The sequence below is a fragment of the Cyclopterus lumpus genome, chromosome 11, assembly GCF_009769545.1.
Source record: "Cyclopterus lumpus isolate fCycLum1 chromosome 11, fCycLum1.pri, whole genome shotgun sequence".
Classification (NCBI taxonomy): Eukaryota; Metazoa; Chordata; class Actinopteri; order Perciformes; family Cyclopteridae; genus Cyclopterus; species Cyclopterus lumpus.
Genome location: NC_046976.1, coordinates 9,939,253 through 9,957,744, shown reverse-complemented (window position 1 = coordinate 9,957,744; position 18,492 = coordinate 9,939,253). Strand labels below are relative to the sequence as shown.

General features: G+C 37.3%; 1 protein-coding gene across 1 annotated transcript in view; it reads right to left on the bottom strand.

The window, feature by feature from the left end:
- Positions 1-17,380, bottom strand: part of necab1 (N-terminal EF-hand calcium binding protein 1) — a 28,816-nt gene extending 11,436 nt beyond the window's left edge. Inside the window, exons 1-6 of the mRNA XM_034545785.1 lie at positions 17,294-17,380; positions 15,275-15,299; positions 12,143-12,251; positions 6,927-6,952; positions 6,550-6,647; positions 1,006-1,142 (exon numbers count right to left, since the gene is read on the bottom strand). Of these exons, the coding sequence (XP_034401676.1) occupies positions 1,006-1,142; positions 6,550-6,647; positions 6,927-6,952; positions 12,143-12,251; positions 15,275-15,299; positions 17,294-17,380 (482 nt within the window). The remainder of the gene's footprint in view (positions 1-1,005; positions 1,143-6,549; positions 6,648-6,926; positions 6,953-12,142; positions 12,252-15,274; positions 15,300-17,293) is intronic.
- Positions 17,381-18,492: the final 1,112 nt, after the last annotated feature.

Here is an 18,492-nt window from a genome sequence, read left to right as displayed (position 1 = left end):
TAGTTGCTTATGTTGTCTGTTTGCTAGCTGCCTGGTGTGACTGGAAATGAGGCTGTGAGAGTGAAACAGTGAAGCTGTAGGACGTTAAACAAAGTTGTAAAGATGCTAAAATGCTCTGTAGAGTTGAGTGTCACTGCATAGTTGTTGATCATTTACAGTGGGTTCGTCCCTATGAATGTCACCTTTATACAAAGATTATACAACGTCAGTTCATCCAATTCTTAATATTCAATATTGTAGCCTAGGGTGAATTCATTGGAATGTATTATTCAGCCTCACCGTTCTATAATAAAGGCATCAACACTGAATGGGGTGACAGAGTTGCGGTGTCGGAGGTAGTAACAGAAACAAATCGATGCCTCACACACACACACACACACACACACACACACACACACACACGCACACACACACACACACACACGCACACTGCTATGTTACATGTCACGCTTCTTCACACACTGAGGCAGCATTGGTTCAGTGTGAAAATGCAAAGTTGGTGTAAAGGCGCATCTTCTTTACAGCAATATGGAAGAATCTCTGTAAAAAGGAGCTTTTGTGAAATGTCCTTCTATTTTCACCTTCAGTAATTTACTGCTATCCCCAATATAATTTGATAATGCAATTTGGGTTTCAGGCCATTGAAACCATCTTTCCTTGTATTTGGTAGTGTTATATTTCTCTCAAATCTTAACAATCCATTTTTTATTTTGTCCCATAGGAAAGTCACAGAGTGATCAAATAAATATAGGATTATAGATTACTGCTGGATTGCCAAAACGAGTAGGTGGTCTTTACAAGTACAGGGTAGGAACCTTTGTTGTTGCACAGCACATTGGATGAAAGCATCATTTAAATCTAAAATGTGGGATGTAAATTAGTGTGCGTGGTTTGGACAAAATTGTCACATTACGTGTGATAACTGTAATCATAGGTGCCATTGGACAATATAATTTGTCCATGTTTTAAGGACTAATTGTATGTGTGTGAAAGATTTGTTCTTACTTCTCCTGGCGAGTCTGCTCAGCGGTGGTTTCCATGGCACACTCCAGAGAGCTTTGAAGTGAATGTAGCTGATTGGTTGTCTCCTTCAGCAAGAAGCGGGTCACAAACTGTTCCAAGTGGGTGGACTCCTGATAATCCTGTCAATCACAAGGAAGGAAGCGGAGGAGTTTTAGAGTGGGAGGCATGATAAAAAGAAAGGATGACAGAGCCGCAACAAGTTTCACATGCCAGTCAAGAGTCAGTCAACGTCCAGACTGCTTCTGCTAATTAAACGATGCTGAAAAGATTAACTAATCAAAAAAATTGTCATAAAACATCTGCACGAGAGAGAAAAGAGGAAGAAGAACAATCTGGATTTTACACTCAGCATCTCCTAAAGCTTGTCTCTGAACTTGTATTTGATCAATATTAAATGGATGATAAGAAGACAACAGAACTATTCAAGTTAAATAGGGAATACAATAAGAACTCAACATATATATGCATGAAAGAAGGTTGAGGAGCTTTTTATGAGTACATTATATTTACAGGTAAAACAGGTGAGTTTCTGTTAATAATTTGTACTCCAAACACCAACTCATTAATTAATTAATGAATCATAGATGTGTCTGTCCCATTTTTATGTACAATGTTTCTGTCTAATATATTTGTCATTGCAGACCCAGACGTCCACCGAGCATTTAACAAGATGGAAACAGGCATTCGATCTCTTACATTAAAGGTGATTTTTTTATTGAACTTTCATAAAGTTGGGGGACTTGCTCGAAAAAGAACAGAACTATATCCCGACTTTAGTCCTTAGAATGAATCAAGCTTCAAAAACAATGATTCTCAGGCCTAACTCAAGATAACCTGATGATAGCATCAGCCATGATGACTGAACTGCCCTTCATGTGTGATATTGGTGAAGTGCCCCTGTGAGAAATAGTATAAAATAGAAATTTAAAAAAGTGTAATCATCACACTCCACACTGCACCCTCATCCAGGAATATGTTGCAGAATAATTTAAAACTCAAAGAACTGATACTGACCACTTACTGCTTTTAAATATAAAATGAAAGAAATGGAGGCAGGTTCCCAAAAATATAAATGTTTCTTAAATTAACTCGGTTATGTCACTGTCTCTTAACCTTTAATTTCTTTCAACTTGTCATGTTCTGTGTTTTTTGTTTGTAACTATCTGTTTCTTGCCTCTCTTGGCCAAGTCACCCTTTGAAAAATAGATTTTTAATCTCAATGGGATTCACCTGGTTAAATAAAGGTTTAAATAAATATATGTTTTTAAATAGCTACATTTTAATGGGTTTCAATAACACTAGGGGTCTGAAAGAATACATTATGGTGTTTTGTATGTGAAAAACCATAACCATACCCCTGGCCTCATTGTTTTTAGTTATATTTATGATCGGTGCAACAGGTATCTGTACATTTTTGGCAGATAACATGTTTGCATGGTTTATGTTGAAAAATATTTTTTAACATAACATAAAAAATGCGTAACAGACTTCAATCCTAATCACTTCAATATAATCTGTCATTTTGTGAATCAAGGGTACATTTTAATATTTGTTTTGTTTGTTCGGGAAGAAAATAAAATGTCACTGAATGTCATTTTGGAGAGGCATCCTTTGCAACATGTGGCCCGGAGCCGGATGGATCAGTGCTGTTTGGGATCTAATCAAAGAGAGTGATTGATGAGGATCAACAGAGTTTACTGTTTGCACGACAGCTCCCAATATCCCAATGACCCTGTAAGTAAATGTATATCAGGGATTGGTAATTATTGTGTTTTCAAAAGCATAAAAGAAGATGGCTAGATTTTAAAAGCTGGATTTGTCTATCAGACGGTGAAATTGCAGACACATCCTAATTACATTATGTTGAGCTGAACTCTTTTCCAAAATATAGAGGAGATCATTAGACTCAATCTTTTCCCATTCATACTATTAGAAAATCTGATTAAAGATTGAACAGCTAGTCCTAAAATGTGAGCATAAACAACCTTAACTCAACAAATAGAAAAGCTCTCTAGTTTCTGCTGTGTTTGATATAAAAAAAATAGAATTTCTATTAGTCATGAGTACTGTTTGATCCACTGACATTCTGCCGACACACACACACACGCGCACACAAACGCACACACGCACACACACACACACATTCACTCAGTGAGAGTGAGTCATGACAAAATTGGTAAAGGTCAGTCTCCTGTCTACCATCTGAGCATAGATTACCTCCTGTGATCTGTTCCTTTGAGTGTGTGTGTGTGTGTGTGTGTGTGTGTGTGTGTGTGTGTGTGTGTGTGTGTGTGTGTGTGTGTGTGTGTGCGTGCGTATGTGTGTGTTTACCTCACCAATCTGTAGTCATTTTAAATTGATCTTTCATTTTCAGTTGTACAAAAGATCAAATGAATTCTTTGTTGGAGGCGATGCACTGCTGCTAAAAATCCCACTACTTGAGCCTTATAGTCTGGGCTGTGGCTACATAACCTCCACCTTGCCATGCAATCATATCTCACCCACTGCAAAACAACTTTGCCTCAGTATTTTTCAAATCCTGATTGCAAATCATCATCAAATAATGTCAAAAATGAAGCTGATTGAAATTTGAAAAACCTTTCTTACTGATTACCTCAAAGTGCCAGAACAAGAGATATTAATGAATTCAATATTAAGTTTGTGTGTCAAATCCTTTGTTCATTCTAAGAAATGAAATAATAGTTTTAACTTTATCCTGCAACAGCTGATTGGAGTCGAGAACACAACTTTGTGATATTGTCACCTTTTCAGTGAACTAGTGCAGTGTCGGTTTACTGTTTCATGATGTGTAGTTAGTACATTGTGTGTACTTGTGAAAACAATTGTGTGAAACATTTTTAGAAAATTCCCACTTGATAAAGTCATTAAACAGCATTTTGATTGTCAGGTCAGATGTGTTGACTATATTCCATTAGAATTAGCTTATCTCTAAATAAGAACTAGTTTGTGTAATGCAACCTGCTTTAATTTAGTTATGTGTCAATACCCATTTAGGAAATACTTACAGTACATTAATTTGCTAATTTTGAAATTGCCAACAACTTCTGGTGCAGATTGCATATGTACATTTAACCATAGAACAACGGTACTAGACAGTATCTCTGTTAATCTTTATAATAAAGTATTGCACCCCTAATACTAAAATAAACTGTGAAGTTCCCAGCAACTTCTTCTGGCTGCTGGAGGTTTGGTATGGGAAGCCTTTAAATAACGTTGGCAGGAGTATCTGTGCAGAATGAAACCCTGCGTGTCTCAGCACAGATACACACAAATGCCCGGCTTGGATTCAGAGGCACAATCTTGTTCCAGCTCCCACGCACATGTGCATGGATGTTTGAGGACACAAAAGCACATGCACACACACTCAAGCACATTAGCATGCGCATACGTAAGCTCACACGAATACACACTAATCATTTTCCAAAGCAAAAAAAAAAAAAGGAACACCTCACAAAACATGCAGCCGGCCCCCTCACACACATCCACAGCCAGAGACCACCCACTCAAATACAGTTCATAACAGAGACGGCTGAGCCCTACTAATTCAGCATCTGTTCTCCTCCCTCCTGAGAGAATACTGGCTAGTAGATAAATACAGTTTGCCATACGTTCCTTTTCTCTCGATATGACACATTTATGGTCAATATAAGTTATGGCATAGTAGATGAGAAAACCATTGGGAGGGCTCCAGAGAGTAAACTCCAGGGGGTCATCAGTGTGTTATAGTGCTTTTATTGGATTTCAAAGATATTGCCTTGTTCTGTCCAATTCGAGCACAGTAATTTGTTTTCATTTGAACTCAAATATCCATTTCATACATTATATCTGTGAGTGTATGTGTTGATGGGAAAAAAAACTTTCTCCAGTGTACTTCATGAGAGCTGGAGACTTTTAAAAGTCCAGAGCAAGATGAATATTCTCTTTTCAAATGACAAAACAATCCTTAACACACATATCCACGCTGCCTCTACTGTTTCTCTTCCTTCCCTCCTGCTGTTTCACTTCCTGCTCTCGGCTATTCTCCTGGAGAACAGAACATTTGTTTGGTTGCAATTTAATTTTGACACTTCAGGTCAGTGCAAGTTGAGGAAGATTAAAGATTGCAGAGGGATTGCGGGCGTGTCTGTATGTGTCATTTCACTACATTCACTTATGTGCTCCTGCAGGTCCGACCTTTTTGAAACCTATTTTAATTAAAGAAAAATACATTTCTCTTTGAGTGGAAAAAGCTATTCAAAGGATATAAATTGGTACATCCAAGTTTGTTTATATGCATTTATTGATATCATGAATTATTGTATGCTAGTTTTCTTTTTTCTTCTCTATTCATTAAGTGTCCAAACATTTACCGAACCAAACCTCTTTGTCCCCACAGTTCTTATGTGTTGAAGTTGGATGTCATCATGTGTTACTTCTCTGCACTAATCAAGAACTACCACCATTAATTGAACGGGTCTGTTTCAGTGCAGACCAGAGGGCCGATTTGAGCCTCACAGCGTGTGCCATACGATGAGAGGCTGGCAGAAACAAAAAGAAGCTCTCCCTGCAGGTGTACTACCTCTCTTCCTCATCCTTCCTTCCTTCCGTCCTACTTTAACTTCTGCCATCTCTGATCCTTGACCTTCATCCCCATCTGTTTGCCTTTCTCTCCTTCGTTATCCCTCTTCACTTTACCGATAATCTAAAAGGCACGCAGCTTCTGCCACCGCTTTACAGTAAGATCGAGAGGACATGCAGCTTTTTCCAAGGCACGATCAAAAGCAGTAATTGTTTGGTTATGCAGCCCAAACCCATTTAATTCCTTGTCTATGTTGGCTACAAGTACAAAAAGAATCATAACATGCTTTGTTCTTGGGGTTAATTAGTAGCATGAATAAGTCCTTGCGCGTTCTTTTTGGCTCTGTAATGGTAATCTGATGGGAGATCTGACGAAGCCAGTTGGGCAGCAGAGGAGCATGCTGGGAGAGATTTGAGTGGTGGAGTTAAGGACATGCTGGGAGTAAATCAAACCTCTCTTATTATTATCATTATGTGCCCTGCATGAGATGTCAGTGTGGAGGTGGGGGTCCTTCTATGAGTGTGTCACAGGGATGTACATTAAAGCAGCTAATTTGCTTAACAGAAAAAGAAACCGCATCCATTTAGCATACTTTTCTCCTACAATTTGTCTTTTACACAATTTGCCACGAATGTCCCGTTTTTGCACTCACACATCATACTAATACTACACAATGCTAACACCGCTTACTTTGTATATATTGTGAGCAGCTAAACTTATGTATACACATATGGGGATGAATGGAAATAGAATACAATGTAACAGAGAAATTGACGCAGTTTGCAATCTGTCTAAAATATCATCCAGTGTATTCCCGGAAGATACCCTAATACAGTATGATTACAGATATCAAATATTAAACATTAGATATAGAGCAGTAGCCAGAGTGTTTTGTTGAGAAAAGCAGGTTTATATTTCAAATGATCATTTCATTTCTATCATCTTACCTTCTTGGTTTTGTCCATCGCCTTCAGTATGGACATATTCAGGTCTTCTAAGGCAGCGAGAACATTCTCATATTCACAGAGGTGTTGGGAGAAATACTCTTCAGAGCAGAACGACAACATAAAAGAGAAAACATTTTGTGAGTTAAACAACTTGGACAGGGCTGTAGGTGTTTTTCTTCTGCAGCGCCGTGTGACAGCTCAGTCACAAGCACCCTGTAGGGTTTGGTCACAGCGCATGTGACAACATCTTACATGGTTCTTTCCTTATGCACCGTCTATGGTGCTGCTGACTGCGAGGTAAGCAAGATAAAGCTACTCCAGCTTTATCTTTTACTGATATTACAAGTTGTTCTGATGTAGGTGAAGGATCAACTTACCACAGAGTTCATCAGTGTCCACATTGCTGCAAAACAAAACATGAGAAAAGAGACATTTCAATGAAAATAATTTCTCAAAGAAAAAATCTTTTAGCTCTGCAAAACCATTTACTGGACAGACTACGGTTTGGTCAATCAGTGTATGATGACAAATAAAATATGGCATGACTAATTGAATAATTGATTGGCTTTGCCAGACAGTGAATCCCTCACAGGAAAGCCTTCAGGCATATTAAAGAGCCTTTTAAAGTAGAACCTGTGTCATTGTATCCCCATCAAGAGACATTTTATTATTATTATTATTATTATTATTATAACGAAGGAGGTCGGGGAATTACACATGTTTCATGTATCTTCAACATAAACTGTAGCTGTCGTTCACAGGGGAGAAAGTGCTGAAGCAAATAGAAGAAAACTGTAAGAGCCACAGAGGACGGTAGGAGGAGGGAGACAAGTAAACCGAGTTACTCAAGGTCTAATTATGTGACTTGAATCCTGGCTGTTGAGGTTCTTTATCTACTAATGAACCATGCACAAGTGAAGCTCTTTATATTAACTACGAAGAGAAACATTCAGAGTGGAGTTTTGCACATGCTCGTCCTCCTGTTACAAATTAAACTCTCTGGATTCACAAACTACACACAATATTTGTTTTTTTTATGTGAAGTATTGAATAATCAGTGTGCAATATCAACCTGAGAAGCCTCGCCAGCCTGTCACGCAGCCCTGGGAGCTTATGACACATTCTTTAATTAATACAGGATTCAATTTGAGACTTCCAAATTACTTCTAAACAACTTTACCATCTGTGAAATGAACACAGAATGAGGCACATGTTTGTCTTGGTTAAAGAGAGACCATTGAAGTTGATTTAGCAGATAGTGATGGTGGCTGCAATGACGATCATATGTCTGAAGGTGCAAATAATATTTGTTTGCGAATGTAATTCTGTTGTTGACATGTATTAAATATATATCCTCATCATTGTTGACAAAGCTTAGTTAGGATGAGCAATTATAACATTTGTCATGGGCATGACAACATGTAGCACAGTGTGGCACAACACAAAGGAGAACAGCAGACAATTCTAACAACAGTTAACATTTTAAAATACATAATTACATTAGTGAAAGGAGTTGATTAGTGGATCAGTTCATTTAAAATGTGTTGAGATCCCCTGGTTTCCTTGGAAACCATAAATGTCAGGGTGAATTTCAGGGAAATGTGTATACAATTACCATTCCCCTATAGTAACTCTCGTTTTTTAAAGATTTTGGTTGGTTTGCAACATAATGTATGGGTGTCATATTTAATTCATTATAACATAAAGAAAACTGCCATTTCAGTGAAATAACTTTCATAACTTCAAAGCTGCTCAGAAAGACATTTGAATGTAAAATGAATGGTAAATATTAAACATTTGATACAGTAACAGATGAGCAGCTAAACATATGTTGCCTTGCTTTTGTCTGTGTTCAGTCTGCATTTGTACAGATATGTGAGAAATGACAGTGAAAAAAAAGATTTCATTTTTAGTCTTTATTGAATGCCAGAATTTTCAGTTCACTTTCAACTCCAGCAGTAAAGTTAAATGATAGTCTGCAGACTGAAATATTGACTTCTGGTTGGAGACTATTGTTGCATTGAGGCCTGACATTTCGGTGGAAGTGATATCATCGTCATGGAGGATGTGATTTGGCGGCCATTACAGTCAGTTAGCGCAGATGAAAGATCTTTCTGACTTACAGGGTCAATGAAATACAGGTCTGTGGACACAGTTTGGAAACAATTATAACATAAAGTTGCAGTTCATCGGGACAAGTAGTTTTTAGAAATACAGATTTAAAAGAAGAAGTATATTTTTCAGTTTTCAATTTTGTTGAAAATAGATTTATGTGTTTCCATGTTTCTGCTCAACCTCACCTGTTCCCACTTCCCTCTCATCGGCCTTGCAGTCACTTGACTTTTCCACCCCGTCACTCACCTCACACATCCCCCCTCATCAGTCCGTCAGTACATATTACAGTTCATTTACATGAGACACAAGTTTCCATGTATCTCATGTCACTACTTCAAAGCCTCTGTCATCTGGAACATGAAATCTGTTGCCTGACATTTAGCTCCTGATTCATACATGAATCTAGTTCATACATCCTGAACTTCACTATTCCACCTGCTTCGTCTGCATTTGGGATATCACAGCAAAATATAGAACTGATGCTATCTGTGTAAAAATATAAAATAGTAAAGTAAATACAACACACTGGTCATACCAGTCTGTTTGCAAACAGACAGAGCATACGAGCACATGCAGCCTTACTACGGGCTCCTTTAAACATGTTTTAATTTAATACAATGCACTCAAGACTCAATTTATCAGGCTATAATGATGGACAGACAAACAGAGAAATAATAGAACATCTGTCCACACTAGTGGCCAGCAGTATTAAGAGATATCACACATTTAAATTCTTGGAAAAGTAAATGTGAGAATTAATACTTAGCATTAAAACTACAGCATTGCCTGGAACTGTTGCGAATAATTGTTTTAAATGTCAAACTTTTAAATAAATGTCTTACCTTCGTTGAGATGATCTGATAAAGTTGCAATTACAGCAGCAGGAAACACAGTCTTTTAAAACCTTCAGCTGCTGAGGCTCGAAACGTTTCATTATCTGGTTGCAAAACACTGTTTAATTATACCAACGAAGGACGTAACACGATCGACACACTGCCTTGAGTAAATTCAATTATTAAACAATGTTAATGAAGTCAAACAAAACTCTTTGCCTCCGATGAGACAAATGACAACCCTCATGCTGCTACTATTACTCATCAGCAGAGTGTGGAAGATGCTGACTGACTTTCCTGAGAACCAAAGCCTCCACTTATGAACATCCACTTCATCGTATTAAAACCACACTCAGCACTTTCTTTACACTTACTGTATTTTTCTACATCGTGGTTTGTACTTTACTTGCAGAGGCTCTCAGGGACATGATGTATTTCCTAAAAAATCTCTGATGATGATGACAATAATATTGAGTTGAATTATGGGAAATGTTGGGTTTTCTTTTTTAGCTTGACCTTTACTAGGGAGTAAAGATGATCTTTCGTCCTTTGCTGCTTTTATTTTTACCTTTTTTCGGTTAATCTCTTTCTCAAAAAAACTAATCAATGAACATCTCATGAGAATCTCAGGTAAAAGTCGTTGGTGTGCAGCATTACAGTCGGGTTTAACGCTGGCTGTGATGAAGTAACACCAAATTGGTCTGCTTCCTTGTACACAAGTACATTAGAAATAATAAATAAAAAGATGAACTTTAAGATGGCTTCAAGATGAACTTGTCCTATAATAACCTTAAATTGCGTAATGTAGTGTTTCTATCAGATGGCAATTGAACTGATTAAGTCAGAGTTATATTTAGGTATAACGTGGTAAAAGTATTTGATTATGTTTACACTGTATTCTTTCTGGCATGACACTTGGTGGTCATCGGCCTGCTGCTCTGCTTGGAGTCACTTTGGCGATCGCTGTTGCAAGTTGGGGCACAAAGTTGATGCAAAGGTAATATTAAGATTTAACTACTAACGTCATAATTCATAGCATGAAATGACATCCTCCCTCGATCTTATCTTCTTACTACCTTCTGTTTATGTTTCCCTCTTTAGTCTTCCTGCATTTCACTCGGTGGAATTCTGGCCTCGGTCAGAAACAGAGCGGAAATGATTTGAATGTTGTGGTTGCAAGGCCACATATGCCTGGAGCCACGACGCTGTGGAGGTGAGTGACTTTACAGCGAGAGGCAGTTTGGTGGTCTTAATACCCACACAGGCTTGAGCTAGCCCCATTGGCTAAATGTAAATGTTGTTGCTTTACAGTATTTACAAAGCACATTTTAAAGAATACATAAATGAAGCTTTATCTCGTAGGAAAACAAATGGCAGCTGAGCGACGGCATCGACTTCACCTACATCATTTGGAAACGGGAAGTTAAAAACAGAGTGAAGCATTTGCCAAATTATTATTATTATTAATATTATTATTATTATACATTGACACATTGATTGGGATTTCTATTGAGAAGGAACATGGTCACATACATGTATATTTACATTTATTTAGTTTAAGAATAATTATTTGTCCACATGAACAGCTTTTTAAACGTTCTTGTTTTGTCTAATCCTTAACCCACACCCACAGGTGGAGCTTTCAATGACCGTTCCTGTGAGGTAGAAACACCTTACATCTGTGCTAAAGACGTGTAAAACCTACCATGCCACATCCACCATGACGATGACATCACTTTCACTGAGAAGTCAGGCCGCGATGACATCAACGCTGGAAAGTTTAGTGCTGTTGATCCACTTCCAATGAAGCCAGTAAACGGAATAATTTAATCTCAATGTAATCATCATCAAAGAGCAGAAGTCAATATTTTAGAGTGTGATTTCATTTAATAAACTTTATTGGTGTGATTGAAAGGGAATTTAAAACTACTTGACTACTTCACATAAAGACAACAAATATAGTTATCTTTACTGTCATGTCTTGTCACATATATTTATATATCTATATATTTAATATATATATAGATATATATCTATAGATATAGATATATAAGAGAAGAGGGTTTCTGTTAACATTTTCCACTAGTCAGTAATACTCAATGTTCAAACCAAACGTTAAATATTGAAAGTTAATTTAACCATCAGATCTTAGCCTGAGCAGCTTTAAAGTTTTAAAACAAAGAAAAACAGAGGGATGCTGCAATTGAGGATAAATCCACATTGTCTAAAATCTTTAAGGGTGTTATTAAAGGAAATAATGAAAGAGGGAACAATTCTGGACACAGCCTCCCCATGTTGAGCATCTTTTATGTGCTATAATATGAAATCATTAACTAATGAATACATGTTGAAGGGTTAACATTCTTAAAATCTATTAATCTTTTCAAGTTATGATAACTGGACTGATGTGGGTTAAATGTATAGCAGTTTTAGGAAAGGGACAGCTCATATATTCATATTTTCTCTGCTTCCTGGATGTGAGTACTCTGGGTTTTCACAAGAAAGTTTGATTTAATTCAATGGAACATGAGTAAAAACAAAGATACCTTGGAGACCAAACGGCTGAAAGCTGCCACAACAGTTTCATTATTTACAAACAGCATTGTCATCTACCTATAACAAGATAGAGTAATAAATGGACTTACTCTGTGTTATGAGTGTCAATTGTGTGGAAGAGCTCCTTTAATTCCTCAGATGTCAAGACTCCGTCAGAGAAGTAGGCTTTGAACTCATCAAAGGACAGCTTTCCATCATCTGGGGACGGAGCACAAATGCAGCTTGTCAACACGGTGTCAGGACAGCTCAGTCAGAACCTCAACATCCTGTGAGATGAGGTGGCCATTTTCTAAATGAGTCCTCAATCCCGAGATTAGTTGTGGGTCAAATGAGCATTCTGGTTTGTGTCTGTGGGACATGAAAAATGTAAGAAAATGTAATACGGAGGGTAGAGGATTTAAAGGTTGTCAGTAGCGCAGATTGAATTAATCATCATTCCATAAGGAACTAACTTTAAATTATTAATTTAGGTCCACCTCCTGAGCTGATGAAACTGAATGTGACTTGAGAAAACACAGATGAGATGCAGCATGTTATAAACTGCAAACGATATCAAGCGTGTATAGATAAAACTGCACATAAAACTAAGATAAAGATTAAAATAAAACTTAACAAACTAACTCCACAGTGCAACATTCTTCCTTGTTTTTATTATCATAGGAAACAACACTGAAGGGTCATCACCATTTGTTCCATTAGACCAACTTGATGGTAATTGTAAACAATTAGTCATTGTTATGCTTTGAGTCTCTGCAATTATGCTGAGAATAAAAAGCCCCAAGCTATTTGAAATATTCATGAAGTGAAAATGAACAGTTTTGAGAAGCCCCAAACTGAATATCCTGCAGCAAAATTAATACAATCAACCACATATTTTCGACATATTTTCTCCACATAGTTGCGAGTAGTTCCTGTCTGTTTGAGTGACATGAGGTGGCTGAACTTGAAATGTTCTCTGCTGACCTGCCGCTCTGGACTCACTGAAATAGACCTGACATACAATTGGTGCTGTTTGCACAATACACAAAAAAAACATGTGGGATGACTTCATATTTTGCTGCATGACACAACCTCAACTCATTCACAGCGAAGGACGTGCATTTAATGAATGATGATGCATACCATGCCATGTGAATCATTCATTCTGATTAGCCACTTTTTGCATGTAGAGAAAAACATTTTTTTATTAAATTTTTCTCTTTATGTGGTTTGACCGTGTGTCAGCAGGGTTATATTCTACAATACAAAAATATACTGTCATGTTCACATGCACATTGTTGGTAGTTACCCTCCTTCTGGATGTAAATGAAAAAAGAAAATGAAATGTTTCAGTTTTTATTATATAATAACCCTTGTCAAAGCGTACTTAATGTCCCAAACACAAACTGCTTCGGTAGACTGTACATCAACATTAAGTGATCCATAGAGGCATTTGGCTCCTTTGAATAAAGAAATATTTCTATGGTGTGTATCTAAGCTTTTATTTGAATTTCGGTGCCATTAATGAAAACACAATCAATTTAAATAAGCGGTACATTAGGGATGTCTGAGAGCTAGCATGTATTTGTTGAGGCAGCGATATTATTTGAATTTGAATAAAAATGGGACTAGGGAAAGCAATCCTGTTGATAAGTGTTTTTCAGCAAACTATTGTAATAATTATGAGCACATCAGTGATTGTCCCCTGGACCCACAGTTGGTCATTTGAGTGGGTCCTAAAATACATATTTTGTGTTAAACTTGTGTTTAATTGTATATCACGATTATGGTTATATTGAAAATGTATCTGAAAATTGAACAGATAAAATCCCAAATCTGAAAATGTTGGATAGGTTTTTAAAATCAAGTTATTTACATGTAATCTACATGCTCAGATGAAATTAGCGGTAAAGTTATCAACCTTTAACAAATACATCTGCCACCTCAATATCAAGACAATAACAAGCACAAGTACACTGCACACACAGCTATGAGGATTGCCAGCTCATATTTTTTCTCCCTGAACAAAAATCATTTCAAAAAATTCTTTATACAAAATAATAAATATTTTGTATTTGATGTTCTTGTTGGGAGTTAGATGAGAAGATTAATTCCACCCTCTGTACACTAAATTTGAAGCTACAGCCAGCAGCCAGTTAGCTTAGCTTAGCATTAACACTGGAAACAGTGGGAAACAGCTTGCCTGACTCAGTCCAAAGCCAATCTGTCTATCACCACCGTTACAACTCACTAATTAACACATTATATCTTGTTTGTTCACTCTGTGAAAAGTGCAAAATCAATAATTCACTGTTTCATGGGGTGATAAATGACTGATTCTTAGTAGGGAACAGCATGGCAACCAGTAGAGACTCTAGCAAGTTTATGGCCCTGGCCAAGAAATATTGTAGTCCTGTGAAACTGAAATGTGTTTACTTTTTTCAACAAGCCATTTAAAGCAAAGTTTACCGGATGCTTTTTTACTGTACAGACATGAGTGATATCGATCTTCTCATCAAAGTGAATAAGTATATTTAACTAAATGTAAATGTATTAATATAAGTGATTCAAAGGGGCATCTTATTTCCTTCTTTCAGCAAAGAAACAAAATCTATCTATACTTATATTTGAATTTCAGTTCTATAATCAAAATTGTACAAGTTATTTAAATAACGTGTACACAGGCAAACAGGATAACACTTTGAGAACATAAAATTCAGTTATCTTTGTAATGTATTGCAAGTATTTCAAAATGGTATTACTATTAATGTAAAGACAGTTTACATTTTATATATTTTTACATTCTGAAAATGCAGTGCCAGTGTGCAATAATAGATAGAAATGTCCTGGATCCAGACTACTGCTGACCTAGTAAACAACAAAATGAAGTATGTATTTTGTATATTAATACTCAACATTATGATAATGTCGCACAAGATGGTGGAGATGAAAACATAGCAGAATTAACCACAGACCTCCAGCTGTACACCTCCTATTAATCGTGAATTGCCATGATACAATTGTTGAACTGGTACAATATTTATTTTACCATTTTCTTTATCAATGCTCTGAAATTGAACCTCAGTGGGCATCGTCAGTTTCCTGTTTCCATGGAAACTGACCATGATCAGCAGAGAGTCATGATCAGAATTTCATTGAGAGAGTAGGTTTTCACACACGTGAAAAAAATGTTGAAGTGATGCTAACAACAGACTGGAGGGAGCTTTTGGTGCAATATTTACCATTTTTATCAGCCCTCCGTAAAATCTGTAAAGAGAAAAAATAGGGATATCATCAAAAGTAAACAGTGTGTGTGTGTGTGTGTGTGTGTGTGTGTGTGTGTGTGTGTGTGTGTGTGTGTGTGTGTGTGTGTGTGTGTGTTTGGGGTGGGAATCATTGATCACACTCTCAAGAGCAGCGTCTCATTAAATTATTGATAGTGCTGTCGCAGAGTCCAGATGAGATGAAAGGCCGAGTGGCAATGACAACATCAGCTTAAAAAGCTCAAACCACCTCAAAATAGCACAGCCCATTTTCTCTTCTACTCAGGTTTATACTGCTGAAGAATATGTTGAACATATGTCTATTTCAACTGATAGCATAACAACGAATATGCAAGATCTACATATCAAAAATGTCATTATTTTTGTTTGGACGCTCGTGCCTCTTAAACGCTATGCTACAAAGGGGTAAAAATACTCGTAATATATCCACCCACCTTCTTCTAGCTTGGCAGTCTGTTGTTTGTTCTGATTTACATCATCTGTTCTAATTTTTCTGCTAATCAGACTGTGGCAGTGGGGTGTGGTTAGACTCAGCTGTAGAGTGGGTGGAGCGGGGGTGTGGCTCAGGGAACAGTGCCGGAATGATGTCTAATCAGCCTCAGCTGGGGCTGAGGGTTAATCAGCCTCAGCTGGGGTTAATCGGGTTGTCTTTTCTCAATAAAGAGCAGGAGGGACTGAGAGGCGAGAGGAAAGAGCGAGGAGCGTCACCGAGCCTGTATGTGTGTTTGTTGGTAATAAAAGCATTTTGGAACTACCTCAAGCTGTGTGCTGCCTCTGTGCAAGTCTGAGACTCACTGGGTACTGTTACACAGACTTTGTTGCCTCTTCGGTTCTGCCATCCCCAACCTATAAACTCTATATAGTTCTAGGTTTTTGACATCTCTTGTCCATCTCAAATTTCTATAATCTCTTCTCCTCATCTCTTCTCTTCTCTTCTCATCTCTTCTCTTCTCTTCTCATGTCATGTGACATCTCATCTCCTCTCATCTCATTTCTTCTCATATCTTCTCTTCTCATCTCAGTGTGTTTAATGACTCACATCCGGCTGAAGCTGAGATGTCTAGAAACAACAGAATCTATAGGAGAAGTCTAGAAACAACATAAGCTATAGGAGAAGTCTAGAAACAACAGAAGCTAGGAGAAGTCTAAAAACAACAGAAGCTATACACTATGACAACCAACTTGATGACAAGCAGTGGTTTCATTCCCTGCGGAGCACCTGTTCAGTGAGACCTTTGATGTTATATGGCGCATTCCACCGTTAATAACCCCTGTCTCTGTCAAACAGTGAAGGCAGCCAACAGGTTTATGATTAAGACAAATGGAAGAGTGGAGGAATGGGGCGGAATATAATTATGTGGTACTGAGGCAGAATGCAGTGTCGGAATACAGTGGAGGCAAAGCACCATAGGAAGATCATTAGCTCTACTGATATTCATATATGCTATTTAATACTAATATTATCATTATCTGAGGGAGATCTACACAAGTTGGGAATCATTATGGAATTCTTCAACACTTTAAAACAATATTTTTTTTGTCTAATTCAGCTAGGTGTGCCCATGACTTTTGTCAAACCAAGAAGACTTCTAACATTTAATTAACTTGGTATTTAGTTTTGAACACTGACATAATAATGCCTTTGAAATCCTGACATCATGAAGCCAAATTAAAGTCAGCCTTGCATGCATGTGAGGATCCATTAACCTTGGTGATCAAAAATCCTGTAACATATATACTAATATCACTAAAACATAGATTTAAAAAAAGTAAAAAGCATGTTTTTCTTTATGCAATAACAACAAAAATCGACAAGAAAACAATCTAGCCGATAACTAAAGGCAATAGATTATTATCTAGATAATTTGTAAAAACTAATTATATATATGTCTAACCCTGCATTGTGCACACGTGTTTGCAATAATAGTGGAGATGAAATAAACATGTTTTAATAATTATATAATGCTTTATACTTACATCTATGAAAATCGACATTCCTTTTTTCAGCTCCATTTGCGCTCTGGGCTCCTCAGACACAGACTGAACCTCCTCTGAACAATCCATCTTTCAAAATGTAGCTTCAGTTGCGAACTGAGGAATGTGTCGGATTGAACCTCTTATCTGATCAAAGCCAATGGTCAGAAAGAGTGACTGCTTCACGCGCTCCAGAGCTCTCACGCCGTCAAGTCAGCCGGAATAAAGCCAATAACTTCCGGATTTTAATTTCACAAGTACAATACAATGAACAATGAACGCGTATGAACACAATATGTATGCTCTCCTTTCGTGCCACACGTTTTTCGGTCAAATATGATCGACATTATTCTGTGGGTACTTGTGAGTCTATTGTTTGCATTGCTCCTACACAGAGCGACAGAGTATTTGGGTTTTTATTTTGAAAGTTAAACCCCTGTACTTCCGGTCAAATACTGTTTTTCTCTGTCAGTCTTTAGAGCGCGGTTCTTGCCTCAGTTCCTACTATGATGAGTCAATCAAATGCAAATTCTGTTTTGCACTTTAACATTGTGGTACAAAGGATAATTACTGAAAAAATATAATTTGTCTAGTGACAAATCGCTTTTTATCAGTTTATATGTACACTGTCAGGTTACAGCCAAATGATAAGCACAACTATCATATAGTAAGGAAGCTTGATATATAAGTATAGAAGCTTTTGTTACGTAAAAGACACAAAGGCCAAAGATCATTTAAGCTCGAATTCCGACATCTTTTTACATAGAAAGATACAAGATAACTGCAGCTTTAGGGGTTTCCAAATGTAAGTGCTGCTCTTGAATGTTCACCTGGTTGTATTTTAGTTGCATGGCACTTCTCGTTGAACTTAATTGATCTTCGTATTGACTTATTTGATCAAGTTGTAACATTTACAGCAAATACATTTTTGCGAACCTCTGGAAGAGTGAATTGGGACACTTTACACTCCTTCTGTTTTATGGACTCTTGAGGTCCATTCATACATTCTGTCATATTCCTTGAATGTGTTTATGTACCTCTGTAATGCTGTTCTTTGATTATCTTCCATCCGGGGACAGGGATCCTCCTGTGTTGCTCTCTTGAAGGTTTCTTCCCTTTTCCCTGTGAAAGCTTTTTTTCTATTTCTTGTGAGTTTTTCCTGATCCGATGTGAGGTCCTGGGACAGGGATGTCGTATGTGTA